At 38.5% G+C, this 27,929-nt stretch overlaps 1 protein-coding gene across 3 annotated transcripts in view; it reads left to right on the top strand.

Annotated features, from left to right (window-relative positions):
- Positions 1-27,929, top strand: part of LOC126199335 (D-threo-3-hydroxyaspartate dehydratase-like) — a 126,807-nt gene that overhangs the window by 72,059 nt on the left and 26,819 nt on the right. For 2 of the 3 annotated variants that reach the window (XM_049936186.1, XM_049936185.1), the window contains 2 exons: positions 6,733-7,016; positions 20,141-20,455. In XM_049936186.1, the coding sequence (XP_049792143.1) occupies positions 6,733-7,016; positions 20,141-20,455 (599 nt within the window). The remainder of the gene's footprint in view (positions 1-6,732; positions 7,017-20,140; positions 20,456-27,929) is intronic. The other variant, XM_049936187.1, reaches the window with a different exon arrangement.

Below are 27,929 nucleotides of genomic sequence, written 5' to 3'. Positions count from 1 at the left end.
ATATGTGACAAGCTAGATATTGCTCTGCATGTTTGGAAAGATTCCCCAATGTGGTTTTTCCATGTTATGGCATCAGAAATGCAGCATGCTGAGTGCTCAATGTTTGAATCCTTTGTCTGTGTCGCTGACATCTTAAATGAAATTACACCTAGCTGCCATGTAGTGAAACTGAAAGATAGAAGAGATGATCAAAAAGTTTCCATTTGAGGCTGCTGCTGCAGTGTGGATGCAACATAGCACAACTCTGATTCAGGTAAGTAAGCTCCAACATAAGGGTAAGGGATTAGTGTGGCATTTGTATCTTTCAGATATGCATGATGCAAATGCAGAAACATGAACGTGGCGATGATGTTACAAAGTACACCACAAGTCGCATACTTTACAAGTCTAGCTGAAATTAATGCTTGAATCATTATTAAGATCCCAGAATTGTAGCTCATGGTATTGGTGGTTTTTTATGTGGTGCTATAGTTTCAAGTTGACTGTTTAAATAATAATAATAATAATAATAAACAGTTATTGATGACCTAAAGAAATTGAAGAATTTTAATGACATGAAAGATACTTTAATAAGATTTGAGACTAAATTGAGGAACTTGGGATACTTCGTGTTGAAGAAATTCTGACATGTTTTCAGATAATTCATAATTTTAAATACAAGATGTTAGTAGGAGAAAGACAGGTAGTGTCAAAAGAGATTTGAACCCTTTTAACTTTATAAATTATTCAACCCAACATTAAGATTGTTGTGCTCTGCAATACTACAAAACTGAACTGTGGTTTGTTAGCAAAGAAGCAATACTTCGTATTCCAATTTTAATCCATTTGGCCACAAAGTGAAGGTATGAAATATTAAATTGTGCAAATTTGGGTGGAGGGCACTGCTGCAGTGTAGAGACAGCATAGCAAGACACACACACACACACACACACACACACACACACGCACACACACACATACACACACTGTTGAGAGTATTTGCTACACTTTTTTTTAAGAGAAGCTTTTTTTTGCTTTTTTGCTTAATTTCATAGACGAAATACTATTTTTATAAATGCCTCCCAAAAACAAAATTGTTTACATAAAATTAATAAATAAATGAACAAGATTTCAGAATAAAATGAGAAACACCAGCCTTTCTAAAGCCCTCTTTAACAAATTGGACCTCACCCCCCACCCCTTTGACATAATGCAGACTACACCCTTGCAGCATGTATCTCCGAACTATTGTTGTTGGTGTTGGTTTGATGTTGATTGTGATGAGAAGAACCCTGTTACAGAAATGTTCAAAGTAACTCACACTCCGTCCTATTTCTTATTCATAACAAATCCTACTGCTGACGTATCATTTTGTGATTCTGGTAATATTACCCTATACGTATCTGATTATAGATCCTTATCTTCTTCCCATTTAACTTCACTGACCTCCTCTACATCTAGACTGAGCCTTAGCATTTCCATTTTCAGAGTTTCTAGATTCCGTACCACATTCAAATTTCTGACATTCCACGCCCCAAGTCGTAGAAAGTTATCCACTCATTGGTTACTAGTAATTTCCTCACAGTCCACTCCCTGAGATCCAAATGGGGGACTAGTCTGGAATCTTTTGCCAATGGAGAGATCATTGTGACACTTTTTCGATTACAGGCCACATGTCCTGTAGATATAAATTATGAGTCTTTAATGTAGTGGTTTCCATTGCATTCTGTGTTCTCATGCCATAGATCATTGCTTTATCTTCCACCTTTTAGAGCCTGCGTCCCACCCCAAGAGCAAGATGACAAGAATTTTAAAAAGTCACAGCACAGTGAGCTTCCAAGATATTGATTTGTACATTCAGATAAATGAATATACATTTGATTATTTATTTTACAAATGCTTTCAAGTTATTAGCTAGAATGAATTATAGAAATAACAGTAATGACAATAATAGTTATTAATGTCTTTACAAAATTGAAAAAGAAAATAGATACTGTAAATTTGACATATTTTATGAATTTAAATTTTTGTAATAGAATACAAATAATGTTTTATGATGTGTTTACTTAAAACAGAATGACAACCAAATATTTTTATAATTCCAGAAAAAAATGTTTATGCATTGAGTGATCTGGTACCTCAAGTATTTGAACATATCAAGAACTCCAATTGTCTGTATTAATCATGTATTTTGGTTCATGGCGAAAATAGGGCGACTGACCGGTTTGATTAAAAGTTCGAGGTTAAACTTGAACATCTGTCACCTAAGAAATAGACTGCTCATCTCTTGAAACAGGTGCACCTGATTTTCAGCAACTTGTGTCACTCCTGCTTTAGCAATTGATAAAAGAAGAAAAATGGTACAGAAAAAGACATTTTTGTTGATTGACTAGAAACAGGTCTTATACATTGTCTGACAAAAAAGCAAAGCACAGAGAAGAAATGTTCGAATGTCAATATAACTTCTGTAGGCGCCCCGGTGGTCCTGGTTGCCTACGGTGGACTGGATGGCCGAGCGGTGACCTCTCCAGTTGTCAGGATGCTAGGAAATGGCTATAGAAGCATCAGAAACGCCAAAGAAACATTGTTAATTCATAACAACTTTATTCCTGCTGAGTACAATGTGGCTTGGTGATATCAACGACCTTCGCCGAGTCCTCGCTGACTCGTAGCGATGACACCAGATCCGGGCTGCGCTGTCTTGCTAGCGCAGCGCCGCGTGCTGTGACATAGCGGAGGAATGACCTTACATCAGCCGCATGTGGCTGGCAGCACCCGGCTGGGCGGCGGCTCGGCTGCGGACAGCAAGAGGCTCCGGGTTGGAGTCCCCGGCGCTGTCAGCACCAGAAGCGTTCTTGTAGTGCGGAGTGTACTCTATCCCACCCTGTCTTCTTCCCTGCTCCTCCTGGTGGCTCGTCCGCGGTGGACGGGTGGAATGGGCTGCAATCCCCCAGTGTTGTCGGCTCACCCGGTTGTGACGGTGGATGCACAGGGCCTAGGCCCCACACGATCTCAACGATGGCTCACTGATGTGGTCAGCATTGGCAGCGAGCCAATCTGCCGTGATGTCTGCTAATCCTGGGTTGATGATTGACAGCGGCAGCAGAGAGGACCAGAGCTGGTACTGTCCCCTCACGTGTGCTGCTGGATGGGCCGCCCTTACTGCAATATCTCCTTAATAAAGATTAACATGTCGATCACCGAGCTGAGCGCTATGCAGTGACCCAGAATACATCTAACTGCAAGTCTAACTGCAAGTGCGAGTGCGAGTGTCTTGTTGCTATCAAAGCTGGCGTATTTAAAGGAAGCATGAGCGGTGTCCTGATGTCATGCTCGTTTGTAATGACCACATTCGTTCCACTTACACTGCTGATTCATCTGTCGTACTCACCCCTTAGGTGTTCTTGCGACAGAGTTACGTGTTGTTGCAGCAGACTTACTTACGCGAAGCTGTGAAATGCAGTACAGCTGACGCTATATCTCTGTCTTGCACTCTGCGAAAGTCTCCGTCTAACACAAACCCATGTGCTAAGCAGTTCTCTCTCGCCTGTTGTGTGTAACCAGGCCATTGCCCCTGCGTGACGACACATTCCATACATGTGCAATCCTCCTACCTCTTGGCTAACGTACTGCCTCTGGCTCTCGGCATAGGCAACGAAACTTTGACAATATTCTACCTTTTCAACTCTTTACTATTCCGCGACACTACACTTCCTACATGTACACACCATCAATGGGTACGTAAATGATTATATTTGCAGTTCTCTATCACACATACAGATTGCGTAGAAATTAAAATCTGGCAACAGACCACACAGTGACAGTTCCTTTTCTCCTACAAAAATGTCTGTTGCTGTGACATTTTCCCACATTTAGCATTTAGTGGATGTTAGATGACATATCTTCAAAACACGAATGATTTTTTTTTTTTAATATGTGAATCTGTTGTTAAAACTTACTAGGTCTGAAGTTGAAATTACAGGTTTTTTTTAATGAGGTGTTCTTGCTCTCAGCTGTTACAGTTTTATTTTATGATTGAAATTTTGACATTAAGCCATTTTCAAGCATGAGATTTTGACATTTAGGTTTACGTTACATGGAGATAACAATGATGTTGTATATATAGGTTTTATTGTTATATTTATTACTAGTGTAGCACCCGCTGCTTTGCTCTCATAGACTGTATGGCCTGCAGAGATTTTTTGCTTTGTTTTTTTTTTTTTTTTTTTTTTTTTTTTTTATTCAAATTTTTAAGTTGTTCACAAATTGCAACACCTTCTAAGCTTTTCACGCTAATTAAGGTCATATAAACATGGTCTTTCCTAAATGTACATCTGACTGAAAAGCGATTCTGGTAGCTGCAGTCCAAAGATTTTGATTAATCATGCCTTTTATGTTCATGTGGAGGTATTTCCCTAGCATTTTTCATCCTCTAACAAATATTTCTTTTGATGTAAACAAGAACTGAAATACGTTTCCACAAATTTAACTTTAATTTTTTTATGTAACAAAACATTTTCTTATTAATGATATGAATATAAAAGAGGGAAACATTCCACGTGGGAAAAATATATCTAAAAACAAAGATGATGTAACTTACCAAACGAAAGCATTGGCATGTTGATAGACACACAAACAAACACAAACATACACACAAAATTCAAGCTTTCGCAACCAACGGTTGCTTCATAAGGAAAGAGGGAAGGAGAGGGAAAGACGAAAGGATGTGGGTTTTAAGGGAGAGGGTAAGGAGTCATTCCAATCCCGGGAGCGCAAAGACTTACCTTAGGGGGAAAAAAGGACAGGTATACACTCGCAAACACACACACATATCCATCCGCACATATACAGACACAAGCATACATATGTAAAGGCCAATATCTCTGCTGGTGTCTGTATATGTGCGGATGGATATGTGTGTGTGTGCGCGAGTGTATACCTGTCCCTTTTTCCCCCTAAGGTAAGTCTTTCCGCTCCTGGGACTGGAATGAATCCTTACCCTCTCCCTTAAAACCCACATCCTTTCGTCTTTCCCTCTCCTTCCCTCTTTCCTTATGAAGCAACCGTTGGTTGCGAAAGCTTGAATTTTGTGTGTGTATTTGTGTTTGTTTGTGTGTCTATCAACATGCCAACGCTTTGGTTTGGTAAGTTACATCATCTTTGTTTTTAGATATAAAACATTTTCTTAAAAATTTTCATACCCTATTGCATTCCCTTGGGGGTTGAGTTTCCAGAACACTGAAACATATTTGTTTTTTACTTTTACTTTTAACTAGTAAGTCAAATACCAATTGTCATAGATGTAGCCTTAAAAATCCTTTAGTAGATCTTTAGTTTTTTTTTTCAAAAACACTTCCACCCACTTTTTAACCCCCTTAGTAGCTGATTTTCCAAAAATTCTAATACACGTATTTTTTATTTTCTGACTGAGAAACCACATACCAGTTTGCGTAGTTCTTGCTTCAGAATCCCCTTGATAGCAACATACTTTCAAAAAAGCCTTTCATCCCCTATTTCACCTCCTTAGGAGTGGAATTTTGGACAAACTCTTTTTGAAGGATGCCTACAGTATAAGATCCACCCTCTCCGAGCTTCAGGTTTCTATCATTTGCAGTTTGGGCTGGGTGATGATGAGTTACTCAATCAGGCTGACCCTATTTCACCAACTGAGGGGTTGGATTTCCAAAAACAGTGAAACATGTATTTTTTCATCTCTGACTGAGAAGCCAAACACCAATTTTCAAATATTTAGCTTCAAAAATGCTTCCACAGTGAAATATTTGCATAAAAACTGTCATATCTTGTTTCACCTCCATAGGGCTTGAATTTCCAAAAACTGTGAAACACTTATTTTTTTAATTTCTAGCTGAGAAGCCAAATTTAAATTTTCATTGTCTTTAAATGTGCTGTCATAGTAAAAAAAAAAAAATGAAAAATCTCATCCCCTATTTTACACTCTTAGCGGTTCAATTTCCAAGAACACTGAAACACGTATTCTTTTATTTGTAACCAAGAAGTCAAATACCAATGTTCATTGACGTAGCTTTAAAAATATTTTAATAGTTCTTTAATTATGATAAATTTTCAAACAAAGCTTCCACCTGCAATTTCAACATGAATTAAATTTCCAAAAATGCTGAAACCTATATTTCTTTTTTTCTGACCGAGAAACCAAATAACAATTTTCATAGGCCAAGCTTTAAAATTGCATTAATAGCAACATATTTAAAAAAATCCATCATCCTCCATTTCACCTCCTTAGGGTTTGAATTTTGAAAAATCCCGTCTTAAACAAAGCCTACAGTATAAGATCCACACCTTCTCTAAATTTTAGGTTTTTATCCTAAGTGGTTTGGGCTGGATGATGATGATTCAGTCAGGATGTTGCTTTTTATATACAGAGATTATTTTTATTTTTATTATTATTATTATATAAGATGTTGACATATAAGTTTACTTTAAGAGGGATAACAATGTTGTTATATATGTTGTTATCTCTGTCCAACATAAAACCTGTATGTCAAAATCTTATGCTTGAAAATGGCTTAATACTGAAATTGCAAACATAGAACTAAATTCTAACTGCTAAAGGCAAGATGCTATAATGTAAAATATTTATAGAAGCTATGGGTCCATATCACAAGAAAGTAAAATTACAATGATTTGAACATGATAGTCTTTTATTACATTTACAAAGTATGCTGCATTGTTTATTCAAACAGTAATTGTACTATTAACGCTGTGTTTCCACAGAGAAGCAGCACTGCTCCAGACTGGTGGTCAGAAAAAATGTATCACTGTCTCAACATTCAGAGAGGCAGAATTCTTCGCAGATTGTGGTTGGGATGATATTCTGTTAGCATTCCCTCTTGCACCTTTCCACATTGGTCGTGCCAAGTCACTTGCAGATCATATCTCAACCTTTCACTTGCTGGTCGACAATGTTGATTCAGCAACAGCATTGGCCAAATCACCAATACCTGCTGGCAAAGCTTCATGGTCAGTTTTTATCAAAGTTGATACAGGATATGCAAGAGGTATGTGTGTGTTGCGCATTTATAACAGCACTGTATTTCAATGTTACAAATTTTTAAAATAATCTGTCACTAAAATAGAACTTGGTTAATTCAATGATCAACCTTTTTAAGTTGCCAAATTAATTCATTTCCTTTGCTACAGATGACAGACAGCAAAGAAACTATGACTTTTAAGACTATTGGGGTATGAAATATACTGTTAAGTCAAGTGGTTTCTAGGTATTGTGAGAAGCAACATGCTTGTTTAAAACAAATAGTCAATATTGTGCCATATTTACAGTTTTATAGAAAAATGGCCACCATATCCTTGATTTACTAAGTGGTAAAAGAAGGAAAATGCCACAACAGAAGACATTTTTGTTGCTTTAACAGATTTAGGCCTAATACATTGTCTGACAAAAAAGTGAATCACACGGAAGATATGTTCGGATGTCAATGTAACTTCATTCACATACACACCATCGACAGGTATGTTAATCATTAGATTGGAATGTAACAATACCAGAGAAGGAAAGTTGCTACTCACAATATAGTGGAGATGCTGAGTCGCGATAGGCACAACAAAAAGATTCACACTGTTATAGCTTTCGGCCATTAAGGCCTTTGTCAGCAGTAGAAACACATACACACACACACACACACACACACACACACACACTCGTGCAAATGCAACTTGCACACATGTCTGCAGTCTCAGAGAACTGAAAGCACACTGCGAGCAGCAGCACCAGTGCATGATGGGAGTGGCGACTGGGTGGGGATAAGGAGGAGGGTGGGGCGAGGAGGGGGAGGGATAGTATGGTGGGAGTGGCAGACAGTGAAGTGTTGCAGTTTAGATGGAGGGCAGGAGAGAATGTTTGGAGGGGGAAGGGGGTAAGTAGTGGAAAGGAGAGAAATAAAAAGAAAAGAAATTAAAAGACTGGGTGTGGCAGTGAAACGACGGCTGTGTAGTGCTGGAATGGGAACAGGGAAGGGGCTAGGTGGGTGAGGACAGTGACTAACGAAGGTTGAGGCCAGGAGGGTTATGGGAACGTAGGATGTATTGCAGGGAAAGTTCCCACCTGCACAATTCGGAAAAGCTGGTGTAGGTGGGAAGGAGCCGTATGGCACAGGCTGTGAAGCAGTCATTGAGATGAGGGATATCATGTTTGGCAGCATGTTCAGCAACAGGATGGTCCACTTGTTTTTTGGTCACAGTTTGTTGTTGGCCGTTCATGCGGACAGACAGCTTGTTGGTTGTCATGCCTACATAGAATGCAGCACAGTGGTTGCAGCTTAGCTTGTAAATCACATGACTGGTTTCACAGGTAGCCCTGCCTTTTATGGTATAGGTGATGTTAGTGACCGGACTGGAGTAGGTGGTCGTAGGAGGATGTATGGGACAGGTCTTTCATCTAGGTCTATTACAGGGGGGCAATTCCATGTCAAATCAACAAGTGCTACAACCTGACCCTCTCAGATTTTTTTGAAATTAATTATGCATATATTACTCATAAATCATGACACAAATTAATTTTTTCACATTTTTCTGACGAAAAGTTACCGAGTAATGGATCTTTAAAAATAGAAAAGATGACAAATATTTGACTCGGGGAACAATGTTGTTTTCCTTACAACTCGTGTTGTAATTAAGCTAGAACAATAAAATTTACTTCATTGGGAAGCTCTTTTAAATTTCTTTTATATGATACCAAACATCATTACTTTAATGTATATACACAAATTGTTAAAAAAAAAACAACATTGTTGAATTTACCGAATTTTGAAAAACTGTATTCATTACAATTTGAGAAGAACAGTGATGTGTGTGTGTGGATTTGCCCTATAACTTAAAATGTCTGACAGTTGCAAAGCAAGTTTTAAATCTAATGTAAAATCATTACTCCTGGACAACTCCCCTCATGGCATTCTGTATTTAACACTTCCCCACTCTTATTTGATCTTGTGCCTGTTGCACTGTTTGGTAATATGACCCTCTGTTTTTTATCATTAAGATATGACTCCATGTACGCATGGGGAAGACCTTTAATACCATAACTTTTTAGTTTTCCTAGCAGAATTTTATGATGTGCACAATTGGAAGCCTTGACAAGTTCATGGAAAATGCCAGCATTGTAATTTTTATTGTTCAGCTCTACTATAATTGTATTTGTGAGATTGCATATTGTATCCTCAGTAGGGAAGCCTCTACAGAAGCCAAACTGAGCTGTTGTTAAAAGGTTATTTTCTGAAAGATGGTCCAGAATTCTGTTGTAATCTACATTCTCAAAACTTTATGAGAACAATGGAAGAAGCGTGTTGGATCTATAATTAGGGGGCAGTTACTTATGTCCACTTTTGTATATTGGTGGTACTATTGCACACTTAAGTCTTTCAGGACATACTGCTTAACTCATCCTGATTATAAATGTAACTAAAGGTTGGCTCTGTCAAGTCAGAATAAGATATCAGTACTTTGGCTGAGATACCAAAGTAGCCAGTAGAGTTACTACTTTTTAGTGACCTGATGGTTTTCATGGTCTGACATAAGAGTTGACAATACTTATGTCTGATGGTGGAGTATACATTACATGTTTAGTTAAGTTTATTGGCTTTGCATTTAATGGACTATTTTTTCATTGTGTTTCCAGCTAAAGCTATGAAGAATTTATTGAATTCATTAGCCAATGATTTTAATTTTGTATCATTTTGTCTTGCAACTACTGCCATTTTAGTGTTCAATATCACTTGCTTTGCCAAGTTTATTTGTTTTTTCCACAATAATGCTTCAAATTGTCCTTGTCTTGAGCAAGCTGATGAAAACATTCAGGACAGCACAGTAAGGCAGCAGTGGAGACTTTGTGGAGTGGAACTCCATGAAGGCTCTAATGAAGAAGAAAAGCATTACACTGGTGATGCAGCTTCAGCTAACCTAACACTAGAAGTGTGCTGGGAGCTGGAATTTGAGGAGGAATGACTATCAAAATTCTTGCTACACTCTATCCTAAGGCTGCAAGAATTTTGTTTAATTGAAAAACATCTTGATCCTCAAAGACCCATTGTGTTTCTACATCTACAACCATATTCTAAAACCCACAGTTAAGGGGAGCTGGAACGATCCATCCCCTCTATGTTAATTTTAGCAAATAGAAGGAACATTTTCTCTAAAACCATTAAACATATTGCTCTGAAATTTGGCCTAATATTCAGTGAATATTTCTCTACAAAGTTATAGTGCCATGTTAAGAAATATTTATTGGTTTTTGTTTTGCAATTTTTTAAACAGATGCTTATTTTTTTCTCTAAAATTTTCCACTTTTTCTTCTATAACTATTGAATTATACAATATTTTTTACAATTTGTTACAAAAATGAAGGAAAAGAAGTAAACAACATTGAGCATAAATTTAATTGATATACCGTTAGCAGTTTTTCAGAAAATGTTCCTCAAAGATGAAAATTGGAAAATGGCTTCCGAAGTTTTTTAATACATTCCTGCCCCATATGATGGATTAGCAGGATCCTCTTCTTTTTCCAGTGTTAGTTTTCTTTTCACTGGTCTTTTCTTCCCTTTTGCTGCATATTGTAGGCTTGTCTCTTCTTCCTGCACCTCTTAGTCTTTCTTCATCAATTAGGCGCATTGTGGAAATGGTGTTGTGTCATAGTTGGAAACCTAAACATTTCAGCACATCACATTTGATAATGTTTCCTTCATTGTATGTTGCCACTGCATCATACACTCCCTAATGCAATGTTTTATCTGTATAAACACTCTTTTGGGAATCCTAATCCAAATTAAATTATTTACACTTTCATTTGGATTTTGTGTTTTCCCATGTAAACACTTTTCCAATAAACTTGGCTGTGATAAATCTCTGAATATGGGCTTAATTACATCAATTACAGCATTTGGCAAACTGTTTTATGGGCATATTCCTTTCTTGATTGGTACTTACACCATGAGTCATCACCTGTGGCGCACAGTGCAAGTTGTGGGTGCTCATTTGTTGATGCAGTATGAAAAAATAATGCCCATACTGCTCTCCTCATATGCTCAATGCTTCTTGTATTTTGCCTAATTGCACACCCATTGTAGTGGACTGACAAGGCAGCCAGTCCACAGTGACAGGTAGCCGAGAGGGCACACGTACACACACGCCGACTGGCGCGAAGTCTGGAACAGGATTCGTAATGAATGTGATAAAGAAAAGAACATAGCTACTAGAACACTTAACTTTTATATCGTCCTTTGGTATACAGCATTCTTGATGATACAAGTGAGACTATCTTGAGATACATGCAATGGTACAAATGGCGCCTTGCTAGGTCGTAGCCATTAACTTAGCTGAAGGCTATTCTAACTGTCTCTCGGCAAATGAGAGAAAGGCTTCGTCAGTGTAGTCGCTAGCAACGTCGTCGTACAACTGGGGCGAGTGCTAGTACGTCTCTCGAGACCTGCCTTGTGGTGGCACTCGGTCTGCGATCCTGATAGTGGCGACACGCGGGTCCGACATGTACTAATGGACCGCGGCCGATTTAAGCTACCACCTAGCAAGTGTGGTGTCTGGCGGTGACACCACACCCATAATACCTTTGCAATCTATCGATAGCTTCATCTGTCAATCTTCCTCTTCCTCCAAGGGTCTCACCATCACTAAGCTTCTGGGATCCTAATGTTTGCTTTAGTTTGCGCAAGTGAGCCCCCATGCACTTCTGCATATGTCCAATGCACTCCTGTTTTTTAATATAAATTTCATTGCCATAAGGTTTGAGTTTCTTTACAGGTTTATATCCCTTAGAATCACCATCTCCTAGATAGTTATTGTATCGTCCATTATATCACTCCTGTGATATGGAAAAAATTGCTTTCACTCCCTCTACTTCCATAGCTCCACTTGTGCCGTAAAAATTTGCTTCACAACTTTCACTATGTTCATCCTTGGTATTGCCCTTACATCTACAATGTTTTGAGAGAATAGCAACATCAATTACTTTGCAGCTGTCTCCACTGGTAGCTGTCACAACTCCATTTACAGATTTATGACCTCTACATTGCCATGATCCATCTAAAGCAACAGTTACATCTCTAAAATTCCCATTATATGTCACAGCTTCTTCAACTGCTTCCTTCATTGTTGCTTGAGCAATATCTTCAGCAGAAGATTCCACCAATTCATTATAAAATCCAAACTTGGTTGGTGGTTTTGGAAAGTTCATAATTCCACATAACATTGTCCCTGCAGCACTGCCCTTGCCAATGCAACGCAAGCCATACACTTGCCTAATATTTATATCATACACCGCCTTTCCACTATTACCACTATGAGGAATACTGTTAAAATTAGAAAACGAAACTTCTGCAGCACATTTGTTACATTTCAATAACATTTTACGTGCTAAACCAATGTATGGAGTTATTTTCAGTTCTAGTCCTCTTTCTTTGCAAACTTGGCATAATACGTTATGTTTCAAAATATTAGAGAGCAAGGAAATGTTAATTATTTCATTCACATCATTACTGTCACATTCATAGTTCTCAAATTTTTCTTTGCTGTTACAAAGTTTCTTTCTGGAAGAAGTTCTATCACATTCATTTGGAGTAGTTGGTGAAGCAGTCTGAGCAGCATCTCCCTTCGAAACAACAAAAGATTTCTTCTTCCACTCATTGTGCCTTTTCTTAAATGCTCGATTGCTGAAACGGGATATATTGATATCCACAAACCAAATACACAAAACAGGTATGAACAAAATTTGTCAAATATGCAAAATTGAACAGCTACACAACACAAAGCAAATTCCACAAGTCAACACACGTGGTATAGCATTTATGTTTACTGATATGAACAGTCACCTGTCACAGAAATAAAGCCATACAATGTTGGAAAACAAATCACTGTCTAATTCCGCAAAGATACCCTGCTTGCAGCCAGCGAGCGGTGCTGTCAGAGGTGACACACCAAGTCGCTACAGCCGTTTACATGGTGCATCAAATTATAATTCACTTAGAAGGGTGAAACTTGATTTGTTTTATTCAGAAAACACCAAACAATTTTATAATGAAAAAAAACAAAACAGAAAACGTTAATTTTCATCGTTCTGGCTCCCCTTGAGTTTTTGGCAGACGGTGCCACCCACTGTCTGACATGTTAGGGCTTCTTCCTGTTCCATTTCTATGTACTATTTGAAAACCTCTGTATCTTGTCTTTACAATCTCTATAGGAGAGACACACTGTCCAGTCACATTAATGTGACCACCTGTCAAAAGCCAGAATAACCACCTCTTGCAGCATGGATCACTAAAAGACATACAGGAAGAGAGTCAATGGGGGTCTGGAAGGTACAAAAATGGATATGGAAGCATGCCGAGTGCAGTACTGTGGCCAGCTGCACTAGGTCCCTTGGTTGACAATCCATGGTGCGAACAACCCGAGTGAGGTGGTCCCACAGTTTTTGATTGAGTTTAAATCCAGGGAGTTTGGTGGCCAAGGGAGTATGGTAAACGCATCCTGGTGCTCCTCAGACCACACACATACACTGCACACTGTTTGACATACTGTGCTGTTGTGCTACTAATGCCATCATGCCAAGGAAAAACAAACTGCATGTATGAGTGGATGTTGTCCGCAAGGATAGATGCATACTTGTGCCTTCCAGAATGACAAGATCATCCAAGGGCATGAAAACATTTCCCATATTATAATGCTTCCTCTTTCAGCTTGGACCCTTCTGACAATTGTTGCAGGGTGTTTGCTTTCTGTCTGATGGGGCTTAAAAGGTGTTTCGTCTGCAGGGGCCATCTGTTGCCATTCAGTAGACATCCAGTTGAGATACTGGCTTGCAAATTCAAGCCTTTGTCACTGATTAACAGCAGTCAGCATGGGTGCATGAATCAGGTGCCTGCTATGGAGGCCCATACACAGCAACAATAGATGAACAGTCATTGTTGATAGCTCCTTGGTTCATCTGAGTGGTCAGTTGCTCAGTGGTTGCATGTCTGCTTGCCCATACACATCTCCACAGTTGTTCACTCTAGTCATCTGTGACCTGTGGTATACCACAATTGCCTTGGTGTCAGTTTTGAATAGCACCATTTTGCCATGTACGATATACTTGAACCATGGCAGCAAGTGAACATTTTATAACGTAGCCATTCTGGAAATGGTTGCACCCTTGCTCCAAAAGCCAATGATCACCCCCTTTGAATGTCAGATAAATCGCTCTGTTTTCATAATACGACAACAGCTGCACTTTTTTCCACATCTCCGACACACTTTATATATCATCCAATGCTAGTGCTGCCACCTGGTGTCTGTGAATGGTTGTTGCACATTGATGTTGAACATAGGTAGTGGTCACATTAATGTGATTGGACTGTGTAGATATTTATTTATTTAACCTGATCTGATAGCGTCATCAGGCCCTCTCTTACACTGGACCAGGGTTTCAGACATACAGTACCATTTTTGCGTCAAGGTTTCTAAGAAATAACAATTTTAATAAGCCAAATTGTAATAAATTATTTGAGTGTCTGAAGTGGCTATGTGAGTAAAGAATATTGACTATAAACTAATGAAGTCAATGCTGGTAGTACTTGTACTACTGCACAGCTACTGCCACTAATAATGATAATTGTAGCAGTAGTAGTAGAAGTCGTAATAACAATAATGATGGTGGAAGATATAAAAAGATATGAGATAAATGTTTTCTGATGTAGTAAGTTCCAAGAAACAGAAATTTAATGAGACTGGTCCAGCTAAGAGTACTGGGAAAAGAGGAAGATCAAGTTGGGAAGAAGAATGTGTAAGGGTAATGACTGCTTACAGGGACAAATGGTAATCCTTATGTTGCTTTAGTAGACATGTCATTAACTTTGTTCTCAAGCTGGAGATGTTATTCAGTTCCCTAACATAGTATAGGAGGTTATTCCAGATTCAGATTCCTGCTATCGAGAAGGATCTCGAGAAAGTGGCTAAATGATGGAGTGGGACAGAAAGAATTTTGCTCTGATGGGAACTGGTCCTTGCCACAATGTTCAGATAAGAGCATTAAGGTCAAGAAGAGATATGAGGGACATAGTTCATTGATAAGGCAGTATAGAAAACAGAGGGTATGGAGATCTGTGTACTTGGCTGCACGCAGCCAAGATAGCTGCGCATATGATGGTGAAATGTGATCAAAGCATCAGACATCACAGATATAAAGAACACAGGCATTCATAAGCAATCCCCTGAGCCATGAGCTTTCTTGAGAAAGATCTTGCAGGATAACATTGCTGTAATCAATAATTGGAAGTATAAGTGTCTGTACAAGTTCCTTTTTTTGATCAAGATGGAACAGCTTTTTATATTTTTTTAGGGAGAGATAGTGATGCCTTTTTGCACAATGCAGTTACATGCTCAGTCCAATTTAAATTTTCATCTATTATTAGTCCTAGACTATTTGCTATATGAAACAAGTTGATATTTGTGACATTTAAGGTTGATGAGCCTAAAATGACCAACCAATACCACTTAGGTTTTGGATGGGTTGAGTTTTAATCCTATATTGTGTGCCCATTTTGATAGTGCACACAGGTTGGTATTGAGATTCTCGATAGCTGTCTTCAGGTTTATTGGTCTTGCACTTAGGTGCAACTGGAGGTCATCAGCATACATGTGCTGTGTGTAATATGACAAAACTGATTATACATCATTTACATATAATGAAAACAGTATAGGTCCTAATACCGAACCCTGACGAACACCTGATGCACCCTGCCTCCATTGTTACTTTTATTCTGCTGGACAGGAGACTCAATGTTGGCAAGACATCGGGTATGAGCGAAACCATTGCACTGTTCTTGGCAAGAAATTTAGGCTGCTAAATTTGGCAAGTAAAATTTCAAAACTGACAGTGTCAAAGCATTTTCTGAAGTGCAAGAAGCACATGATAGCTTCCTCTTGTGCATCCATGGCAAGAGTCAGGTCACCTGTTACTTTTATTGTGGCGGATGTTGTGGTATGTTTTTTACAGAATCCTGTTTGGTATTCATCTAGTAGGTAATGTATGTTTCTTGTATTTTTCACTTACTACTAATTCTTGAAACTGTAAGTAGGCTTTTGTGGAATAAGTTCTTTGTATTTTCAAGCATATGCAAATTCAAGTTTTTCAACATTTCTGTGACACTTTCCCGTGAGTCAAATGATCATTCACATTTTTTGTGTCTTCAGTCTTCTGACTGCCATGAATTCCTCTCCTGTACCAACCTCTTCATCTCAGAGTAGCATTTGCAACCTATGCCCTTTATTATTTGCTGGATGTATTCCAATCTCTGTCCTCCTCTAAAATTTTTATCCTATACAGCTCCCTTCTAGTGCCATGAATGTTATTCCCTGATGTCTTAACTGATGTCCTGCTATTCTGTCCCCGCTTCTTGTTAGTGTTTTCCATATATTCCTTTCCTCAGAATTTCTGCAGAGAACCTCCTCTTTCCTTACCTCATCAGTCCACCTAATTTTCAACACACTTCCTTAGTACCACATCTCAAATGCTTTGAGTCTCTTCTTCTCTGGTTTTCCTACAGTCCATGTTTCACTACCATACAATGCTGTGCTCCAAATATATTCCTACAGTCCATGTTTCACTACCATACAATGCTGTGCTCCAAATATACATTCTCAGAAATTTATTCCTCAAATTAAGGTCTATATATGTTACTAGTAGACAGCTCATGGCTAGGAATGCTCTTTTTGCATGTTCTTGTCTACTTTTTATGTCCACCTTCCTCCATCTGTCATAGGTATTTTGCTGCCTAGGTAGCAGAATTCCTTTACTTCATCTACTTCATGATCACCAATCCTGATGTTTAGCTTCTACTGTTCTCATTCCTGCTACTTCTCATTACTTTTGTCTTTCTTCAATTTACTCTCAATCCATATTTTATACTCGTTAGATTGTTCATTCCATTCAGCAGATCCTGTAATTCTTCTTCACTTTCACTGAAGATAGCAATGTCATCAGTGAATATTATCAATTATATTCTTTCGCCTTGAATTTTAATTCCTATCCTGAAGCCTTTTTCCCCCCCTATCCATCATTGCTTCTTCGATGTATAGATTGAATATTAGGGGTGAAAGACTACGTCCCTGGCTTTCACCCTTTTTAATCCGAGCACTTCATACTTGATCTTCCACTCTTATTATTCCCTCTTGGTTCTTGTACATATTGTATATTACCCATATTTCCCTATAGCTTACCCCTATTTTTCTCAGAATTTTGAACATTTTGCACCATTTTACATTGTTGAACGCTTTCTCCAGGTCAACAAATCCTATGAATGTGTCTTGATTTTTCTTTAGTCTTGTTTCCATTAACAATAGCAATTTCAGGATTGCCTCTCTCGTGCCCTTAGCTTCCATAAAGCCAAACTGATTGGCATTAAAAACATCCTCAACTTTCTTTTCCATTCTTCTGTATACTATTCTTTCAGAAATTGGGATGCATGAGCTGTTAAACTGATTGTGTGACAGTTCTCACACTTGTCGAATCTTGAACTCTTCAGAATTGTGTGGATGATATTTTTCCAAAAGTCACATGGTATATTGCCAGCCTCTCCCATTTACACACCAATGTGAGTAGTCATTTTGTTGCCACTTTCCCCAATGATTTTGGAAATTCTGATGGAATGTTATCTGTCCTTTTCTACTAACTTGATTTTAAGTCTTCCAGAGCTCTTTTAAATTCTGATTCTAATATTGGATGCCCTCTGTCTTCTATACTGACTGCAGTTTCTTCTTTTATCACACAATCAGACAGGTCCTTCCCCTCATAGAGGCCTTCAGTGTATTCTTTTCACCTATCAGCTCTCGCTCCTCTGCATTTAACAGTGGAATTCCTGTTGCACTCTTAATGTTATCACCCTTGCTTTTAATTTCACCAAATGATGTTTCAACTTTCCTATATGCTGAGTCAGTCCTTCTGACAATCATTTCACTTTTGATTTCTTCACATTTTTCATGCAGCCATTTCACCTTTCTTCCCTACACTTCCCATTTATGTAATTCTTACTTGACTTGCATTTCTGTATTCTGGAGTTTCCTTGAACATTTTTGTACTTCTCTTTGTACCGATGGTTTCCTTTCCAGCTTCTGTGATTGCCCATTGCCCTTTTTAGAAATGCCCATTCCACTTCAACTAAACTGCCTACTGAACTATACCATATTGCGGTATCTATAGTCTCAGAGAACTTCAAGTGTACCTCTTCATTCATTAGTACTTCTGTATTCCACTTCTTTGTGCATTGATTCTTTGGTACAATAACATTTTAATTGTTTGCATTACATTTTGTGTGTTCGCGTGTGAATTTAGGATTGAAAAGTTTTGTACACAGTGCTGTCGAGCAGTTCATTGAATTCATTGACTTTAAGCTATGGTTATGCATTTCACTGTTGTATGCAAAAAATGTAGCTTCTTGTTCTACCAAATGCCTACCCAGAAGAGTTACTGTTTTTAAGTTTATGCAGGAGTCACTTCATTCTTTATTCCTTAGTCCTTTCGTATGCCACTTTGCGCACTGATTCTCCCTGACAAGTCTCTTAAACTTCAGCCTACTCTTCATCACTACTAAATTTTGATCGGAGTTTATATCTGCTCCCAGGTACGCCTTACAACCCAATATCTGGTTTCAGAATATCTCTATGATCATGATGTAATCTAACTGAAATCTTCCCTTATCTCCTGTCATTTTCCAAGCATACCTCCTCCTCTTGTGATTCTTGAACAGAGTATTCAGCATTACTAGCTGAAATTTATTACAGAACTCAATTCATCTTTCTCTCCTCTCATTCCTAGTACCAAGCCAATGAAATGAAATGATCGTATGGCATTGTTGGCCACCAAGTGCAAGTCTTATTTCATTCGGTGCCACATTGGGCGACTTGTGGCCAATGATGAGGATGAAATGATGATGAGAACAACACGTTACCCAGTCCATGAGCGGAGAAAATCTCTGACCCAGCTGGGAATTGAACTGGGGCCAAATGCATGGGAGGCAAGCATGTTACCAACCAGCTAAGCAGGCAGACACCAAGCCAGTATTCTCCCATAATCCTTGCTTCTGCTCCTTCCCCTACATCCACATTCCAGTCCCCAATGACTATTAGATTTTCATTTCCCTTTACACACTGAATTATCCATTCGGTATCCTCATATACTTTCTCTATCTCTTCATCTTTGGTTTACGATGGTGACATGTATACCTGAACTATCATTGTTGGCACTGGTTTGCTGTTGATTCTGGTGAGAACCATCCTATCACTTAACTGTTCATAGGAACTCATTCTTTATTCTACATTCCTTGTCATAATGAATCCTACTTCCACTGTACCATTTTCTGCTGCTGTTGATATTACTAACAAGAAATCATTGTCTTCTTTCCATTTCACTTCACTGACCCACGCTACATCTAGAGTTAGCCTTAGCATTTCCCTTTCAGATTTTCTAGCTTCCCTACCACATTCCGACTTACGCATTCCACTCTGTGACTTGTAGAACATTATTATTTCTTTGGTTATTCGATCTTTTTCTTATGGTCACCTCCTTGGCAGCACCTACTGGAGATCCGAATGGGGGACCCAGCCTGAATGTTTTGACAATGTAGAGATCATCATGACACGTTTTCAGTTACAGGCCACATGTCCTTTGGATACATATTATGTGTGTTTAATGCAGTGGTTTCTGTTACCTTCTGAATCCTCATGTCGTTGATCCCCGATGATTCTTCTGCCTTTAGGGGCAGTTTCCCACCCCAAGAACAAGAAAGTACCCTGAAACTCTGTCTGCTTCTCAGCCCTCGTTGACAAGGCTGTTGGTGGAATGAGGGATGACTTCTTATGCCAGAAGCCTTCGGCCAGCACTGCTGATGATTTTTATTCAGAATTTAACTGGTGGCATGGTTTGAAACCGAAAAAGTAACTGGAAAAGGTTGGGCTTGGTTCCTGGTGCTTTTGTTCCCAATAAAAATCCAGGGTAAAGAAATTATTGCTGTCATTTTTGTGTAGTCATGAAAATGTTTATTTCTTTAGTTGTTATTCATAATTTATTTTATTGATTTAATGCATTTGCTGTATCTTATACATGATGTGAACTCCTGTTTTTCTTCCAACATAGCTGGTGTTCGGTGGTCTGACACAGAAATGGCTGTAGCGATATGTAAAGCCCTTCAGCCATCAGTGAAGCTTCAGGGATTGTATGCTCACTGTGGAGATTCATATCACACAAGCTCACTAACAGAGGTGTCAGCTGTGCGTAATCGTACAGCTGAGCGTGTAGTGAAACTTAGTGAGGAGCTTGTGCAGAGGGGTTTTGCATGCCCAATCATTTCTATTGGATCCACACCATCAATGAGTGCCAGTGTAAATGCTGAAGACCACAAAGTTTTGCAGAAGCTTAACGAGGCACATGTAGGGAATTATGTATTCTATGGTGGGTATTTATACGGGGTGAACAAGAACTCCAACAAACTTTCAGCTCATAGCTCTTAAGACATGCATTTTAGAACCATATTTATTAAAAATTTCTCTTGTTTTCATCCATATTACTACCTCTCAAAAATATGGAAAGCAAGGAGCTCTCAGTGGAAGAGATGTGTGTCATGGTAGCAAAAATGAACAAGTGCTCACAGCTTTTATGGTATATGCTTTGTGGAGCACATGTTTATTGGACATTTCTTTTTAGGGCATATACTATCACATCTAAAAGTTTGTCAGTGTAATTTTTGTTTATGCTGGACATTTTAAAGCCCACATTTACTGGACATTTCTTTTTAGGATACATACTACCACCTCTGAAAGTTTGTCAGTGGAATTCTGGTTTACACTGTATATAGTTAAGGAGAAACTTTTGCAGCTTGAAAAAAGTACCATCCCCCCCCCCCCCCCCCCCACTTCCCCCATTTCCACAGATATACTTTTAGAATAATGGGAAACTTCATACCATGTTTCAGCTGACCATTATGCTGTTAAGTTGTAATGAAATGATAAAAACTAAATGGCGGAAGGAAAATTTTGAAGTGTGTGTTACATGTACAGGCCAGCAATAATATTTAAAATACCCTAGTTTTCCAAAATCTAATTTATACATGTCCCAGGATAATATTTATACAGATTAGAGGTTTTTGTTTATTTCTTGTATCACTTTATTTTAAAACATAGCTACACAATTAAAAAATTACAAAAATAATCATTTATACGGAAATTAGTTCAGCAGGTAATTTACTTGGAAAATAGCCAGATCATGTCACTACATGTGAATGATAATGGCAACTATGTTGGAGGAATAAAAACTACTTTTTACCATCATAATTATAGCCATCTTCAGTGCAGTATTAGCAGCACCTTGATTCTCTCTTCCAAAACACCAACACAATCTCCTTCCAAATTTTCTTTTGTTTTCTTTAGGCATAAGACAAACGTCACAGATACAATTACACACACAGATTCAGTCCCAGTTAGCAACTAAGCAGCTTCAACCACCTACCTATTTATAAAAAAAATCAAGCAATCATCTTATTATTATATATTGTTGTTTAGAATAAATCATTTTATTACTAACCAACGGAAAATCCAGGATGGAATAACAACAATATTATGAAAAGGACTGATTGATACTCACAATATAGAGGGGACACTGAGTTGTAGAGAGGCACAACAAAAAGAATGCTGTACATCTGACCTTTCAGGCAAAATGGCATTTTCTACAGTAAAAAAAAAAAAAAAAAAAACACACACACACACAAATTTACACAAGTACAAATCACACACATAAAGGGGGACAATTATTGAACTATATATATATATATATATATATATATATATATATATATATATATATATATATAAATACAACATGTAAATGTCACTACAGATATTCAGATCTAGGTTATGACATGTTTGACATGCCTGCCATCATTGGTGATGGTGTGGTGCAGATGAATAGCAAAATTCTGCATGACCCGCTGAAGTGTCGGAACATTGATGCTGTTGATGACCTCCTAAACGGCTGTTTTCAGCTCAGCAGTGGTTTTGGGGTTATTGCTGTACACTTTGTCTTTAATAAAGTCCCACAAAAAGGAGTCACATGTGTTCTGCTATGGAGGATATGGCAGCCAATTGAGGCCCATGCCAGTGGCCTCTGGGTGCCCCAGAGCAAGAATGCAGTTCCCAAATGCTCCTCCAGGACTTCGCTGTCCTGCTATGACAGGGTCAATCTCCATCTTGCCTTAACCACATCTTGTCAAAATCAGGGTCACTTTGAATAATGGAGATGAAATCATCTTCCAAAATCTTCACAGTGTTCAGCAGTCACAGTGCCATCAAGGAATATTGTACTGATTATTCCATGACTGAACATGGCACACCACACAGTCACCCATTCAGGCAACATGAAATGCTGATTCTCAGCCCCCCCCCCCCCCCCAAATGTGTCAATTTTGCTTACTGACTTACTCATCCAAATGAAAGTGCGCTTTGTTGCTAAACCAAACCATATTCACATCAAAGTCCTGTTTGTCAATTTTGTGGACATCAGTGTTGGTGAAACACAACTGTTGTTCCATGCCCCTGTGGCTTAATGGCTGATGGGTTTGAATTTTGTATAGGAAGAGATGCAGGTCTTCAGCAACAATTTGTTGCAGTGTCTTCCAGTTGATTCCCACCTGTTGTGCAGCTCGTCTGATCGATTTCCTGGGGCTGGTTTGAAACACAGTGCACATCTTCTCAATGTTTTTGGGCATTTTCACCCTTTTTGGATGACTGGTATTGCCAACACTGTCATCACGAACACTACCCATTCTCTCAAACTTGCGAATGTTAGTACACTTGGACTGGTTGTCTTCAGTTTAAACTTGATCTAGAACTTAATTTGAGCCACAGTTGGGCTGTTATTGCTCATATAGTAGGCCTTCACAAGTGCCCCTCATGCCCCAATGGCCAACTGTGCAGTTTGAATGTCTTAACACAAACTGTTCAGAAGTTATGATTATTTTATTTCATGTAGTTCAATAATTATCACTCTGTATGAGCACTATCTCAAGCCACGAAGCCATACTGCATATAGCAACTGCAACTGATGGGAAACAATTTGTAGGTGGTGAGGGTAAGGAGGAGGCTAAGGTGGGGAGATGGAGGGATAGCATGGTAGGGGTGAGGTAAGGTGTGGTGTTGCTGGTGATTGGGAGGTCTGATATAGAAAGAGGTAGTGATAGAGCCATCCTTGAGGTGGAGGTCAACATCAAGGAAGGTGACTTGTTGGGTTGAGGATGCATTTATGAAGTGAACGGGGGAGAATGCATCGAGCTTCTGGAGGTTGGGGGGGAGGGGGGGGGGGACTGTGTTGAGGTTCTGGAGGAAAATGGATAGTATGTCCTCACCCTCAGTTAGGACCATGAAGATACCAATGAATCTGAACCAGGTGAAGGGTTTGGGTTTCTGGATAATTAAAAGGATTCTTCTAGGTGGCCCATGAACAGGTTGGCATTGGATTGTGCCATGTGGGTGTCTAGTGCCTTATTATTGATTTGTTTGTGAGTGATGCCTTCAAAGGAGAATTAATTGTGGGTGAGGATATAGTTGGTCTTGGTGTCTAGGGAGGAGGTTGTAGGTGTGACGTCAGTTGGGCATTGGGAAAGGTAGTGTTCAGTAGCGGCATTGGGGATGTTAGTGTAGAGGGAGGTGGCATCAATAGTGAAGAGCAGGGTGCTGGATGGTAAAGGAACAGGAACAGTGGAGAGTCAATGGAGGACATAGATGGTGTATTCTATATAGGAGGGTGAGTTACGAATAACAGCTGAAGATGTTGGTCCAAGTGAGCAAAGATTCTCTCAGTGGGGGCACAGTAAATGTCCGGTATGGTGTGTCCTGGGTGGTTGGGTTTATGGGCTTTAGGAAGTACGTAGAAGGTGATGATGATGATGATGATGATGATGATGATGATGATGAAGTCCCATACTCCGTAACAGAGCGCCGGGGACGATGCGGGAGACCCGCACCGCAGTACTAGGCAAGGTCCTAGTGGAGGTGGTTTGCCATTGCCTTCCTCCGACCGCAAGGGGGATGAATGATAAGGATGCAGACGACACAACAACACCCAGTCATCTCGAGGCAGGTGAAAATACCTGACCCCACCGGAAATCGAACCCGGGACCCCAGGCTCGGGAAGTGAGAACACTACCGCGAGACCATGAGCTGCGGACTAGGTAGGAGTGTGGAGAGTGGTAGGGGTGAGGAGAGAGATACACTCAGGGGAGAGGCTCTGAGATGGGCATAAGTATCTGAGGAGAGACTGGAGACTACGTTGGATTTCTGGACTGGGGTCACTATGGCAAGATTTGTAGGTGGACAAATGTGACAGCTGGTGGAGTCCTTCCACCAGGTAATCCATACAGTTCAAAACCACAGTGGTGGTGCCTTTGTCGGCTGGTAGGATTGTGAGGTTGGGATCAGTTGTAGGTGGTGGATTGTGGTTCTTTCTGCAAATGTTTCAGCTGCCTTTTTCCACAAATGTATTTTAATTATCTCTTTCATCTCCTTGTGCAATTTATTGTACTTTTTTCCCTGATAGGAAGTGCTATTTTGAGTGTTTCGATAGTTTTTCTTTCGCAGTGTGAGTCCAAATTTCTTCTTGGTCCATGCTTGTGCGTAACTGAAATACTTATTAATATTGTTCTAAAATACACAACAAATTGGGGTTCTACTCACTTGGTGCAGAAAATATACCCTGATTTATAAACATATATCAATGGAAATACTCAACATCTGAAAATATAATTTAAGATGGATAAAACATGAATACAATTTTTAAACTGTAGGAAAGTACTGTAAGAACAATAACTTGATGTAGTGGTGATGTAAAGGACTCTTCACAAAACTTATTATATCATATTTTATTATCATACGTTTTATCATATATCATACTAAATCCATCCATATTAAATGGATGTATTATCATATATGATAAAATGTATGAGAATAAAATATGATATAATAAGTTTCGTAAAGAGTCCTTTACATCACATCTACATCAAGTTATTATTCTTACAGTACTTTCCTACAGTTTAAAAATTGTATTCATGTTTTATGCCTTTGATCCCCAGAAAGAACCACACAGCTAAAAAGTGATTGCAAATAGGAGTAGTATGTCAGCACAAGACATGAGCTGTTCCAGACTGATGACAGAACCCTAGGAGCAAGTTCTTATCCATTGTCAGCAACAGAATTACTCTGTTTATCATTCCTTACTATTAACCATATTAATTTTATTACTCCAACAACTGTGGCCATTAGTAAGCTATTAATTGCAATCCACAAACTTCAGAACATCAGACCTACAGTTAGCACGTGTTGGCAGATAAAATAAAACAGATAGCACCAAAACTGACCTGTTCTTTACTGGAAACTGTAAGCCATTACCCCCATCCCCACCATGTAATTTTAAGTTAATTGTCTGTATTTATAATGATTTGCTATCAGGCATTGGGTAAGGTTTACAACAGCCACGATTGCACAGTGAGATGAACTGTAGCCTAATTGATGTGTGTGTGTTATCATTTGCTGCAAAATGAATCATAAAATATGACTTCCAATGACAGAAATCCACCTAACCATGTCACTTTTTCAGTTTGATAAAATCGACAAATTAAAAAGTCATTCTCTCTGGAAAAGCCACAAATGATTTGATGTTCCCATTTCAATTAAACACTCCTCTCAGTGTACTATTAAACACTTACTATCTTAATTTTGAGTATTTCCCCTTTTCAGCTCTTTCAGTAGATATTCACTTGACTGAATCAGCCCCACACTCATGTAATTAGTGCAACGTAACAATCCCCTGCCCACCGGAAAAGGCAGGTGACTACAGAAAGTTCTAGAAGCTAAGACTCACCAGCTAGTGCTGCTAGGTCACTTGCTGGTAAGGATATTGATTACAGTTTCCTTACAAAATACATAACACATCAAAACAATATATATGAAATACTGCAATTCAGAACAGGAGAAAGTCACTGACACACATTGAGCACCTGGTAATTAAAATACTCCACTCCCCAAAAGCAGGACAACAAACAACCAATCAATATATCAGATTTACTAGGATGAAATGGTGTTGTGGGCTGGTGTAATTTGCATACAGGTTTTCATTGCACATTCATTTTGAATAACACTGCAATGCAGTAATTTAAATGGTAAACGACCTTCACAATTAAAGCCCATTGCCAGTTATGAAATAGTTATCAAAACATAAACTCATTTAAATACAATAAGTGTAACATGTAGTGTACATAACTGATGTCACCTCTATGCATTAACATTTAAGCCATTAAGAACTATCAGATAAACCTCACTTAACAGTAATGACTTACAAACACAATTACACAGCAGTTCCACTTAAAACTACACCAGGGAGGGCTTCCTTACTGTTAGGTAACTAGCACACTCAAACACCATGAAGGCTACTCAATGGCACTAGAGGCTCACAGCTTGGGTAAGAGCAAATGCATCCAGTAAATTGGAGAGGACAAAATAGCCGACCAATTGGAACATGCTATGCAAAATAACAATTAAGCAGTAAATCATTTCCGTGGCCTACGATACATCAATTGTTTTCACAATGAACAATAAATTATAGATGGGAAAGAATGAACGAAGTTTCATAATGTATTTAATTAAATGGTGGAAAGTTATTTTCAAAATTATGTTGTCATTTACATTTCTCTGTTTCAGGGTGAAACTCGTAGGATAACAGATTGTCTGGAGTTGTAGCTTGTGAAAATGTTCTTATTATTTACAAACAAATAAGAAAAATGTTATTTCTGAAGAAGTACTTCAAAAAAGTTTCCTCAAAAAATGTATCACGTATTTCAGAACTAAAATGGTATAAAAAAAAGAGTGGTGTCGAACAGTTCATTTATTTAACTGGTCTAAATCTTGGTTCTTAGCATTTTCTCTATGATAGAGCCACAATTTATATAAAACAATTATAATTTACACAATGTAAACAGTGTAGTCACCCATGTTTGCATATTTTTTACTGAATGTTATTAGTTTTGCCAGTTACACTATTTAGGTACAGAATGAGGCAAAATCATCAAACAAGTAACAAAAAGTGTCAACTGTCAGCTCAAAATTAAATCACACATTTTATGCCAAAACAACAAATGCACATCATACTAGTTCTGAGATATGAATGAGAGAATGTTTCACAGTCTTAAAAATCAACTATAATAACTTAAGAAATCAGTTTGTGTCTGATTTATTGTTACCCCATTTACAAATGTTAGGATATGAGATTTATAATTGTACTTGCTGTCCCTTGTGCAGAGAAGGAGGAGGAAGAGTGGAGGGGAGGGGGGCGGGGGTGGCTAATTCCATATCCATTGTTCTGGAATTACAAAGACATATTGAATTTTTGCATACATACTGAAAGTAACTCAGACATATCAGAAACCAGTTCAAATTTTATAACACCTCAAAGTAAGTGAGAGAAAATACAAAAAAAGACTGCAACAAGTAAACTGTCTAATCTACAGATGTCTTCAAACTGCATGAGTCCTCTTCAGTGTCTGGTTGAGTCAGTACATCATGCATAGTTTCATCACCCAACAAACTGTGGTAATATTCATTATACTCCCATGTAATGAACTGTTTCTCTCACCTTATGAGCAGATCCTTAAGTTTTTCTGCTTCAATTGAAATTTATGACATGGGAACAAGACATATTTACCGAAGGTCATCCTTTTCTTTTTCATGTTACTTCACTAAGGCCCCTTCAAATTCCATTGTATAAGATACTAAAAAGACATTTATCTCTTTCATAGTTGATGTGTTAGCATCGTTCATTATATTTTGGGGATGTATTTTGCCCACTTTTCATGTTTAGAAAAACATTGTATTGCATAGTGTAACTG

The sequence above is a fragment of the Schistocerca nitens genome, chromosome 8, assembly GCF_023898315.1.
Source record: "Schistocerca nitens isolate TAMUIC-IGC-003100 chromosome 8, iqSchNite1.1, whole genome shotgun sequence".
Lineage (NCBI taxonomy): Eukaryota > Metazoa > Arthropoda > Insecta > Orthoptera > Acrididae > Schistocerca > Schistocerca nitens.
The sequence above is the reverse complement of the archived record's forward strand: the minus strand, read 5'-3'. Positions and strand labels throughout refer to the sequence as shown.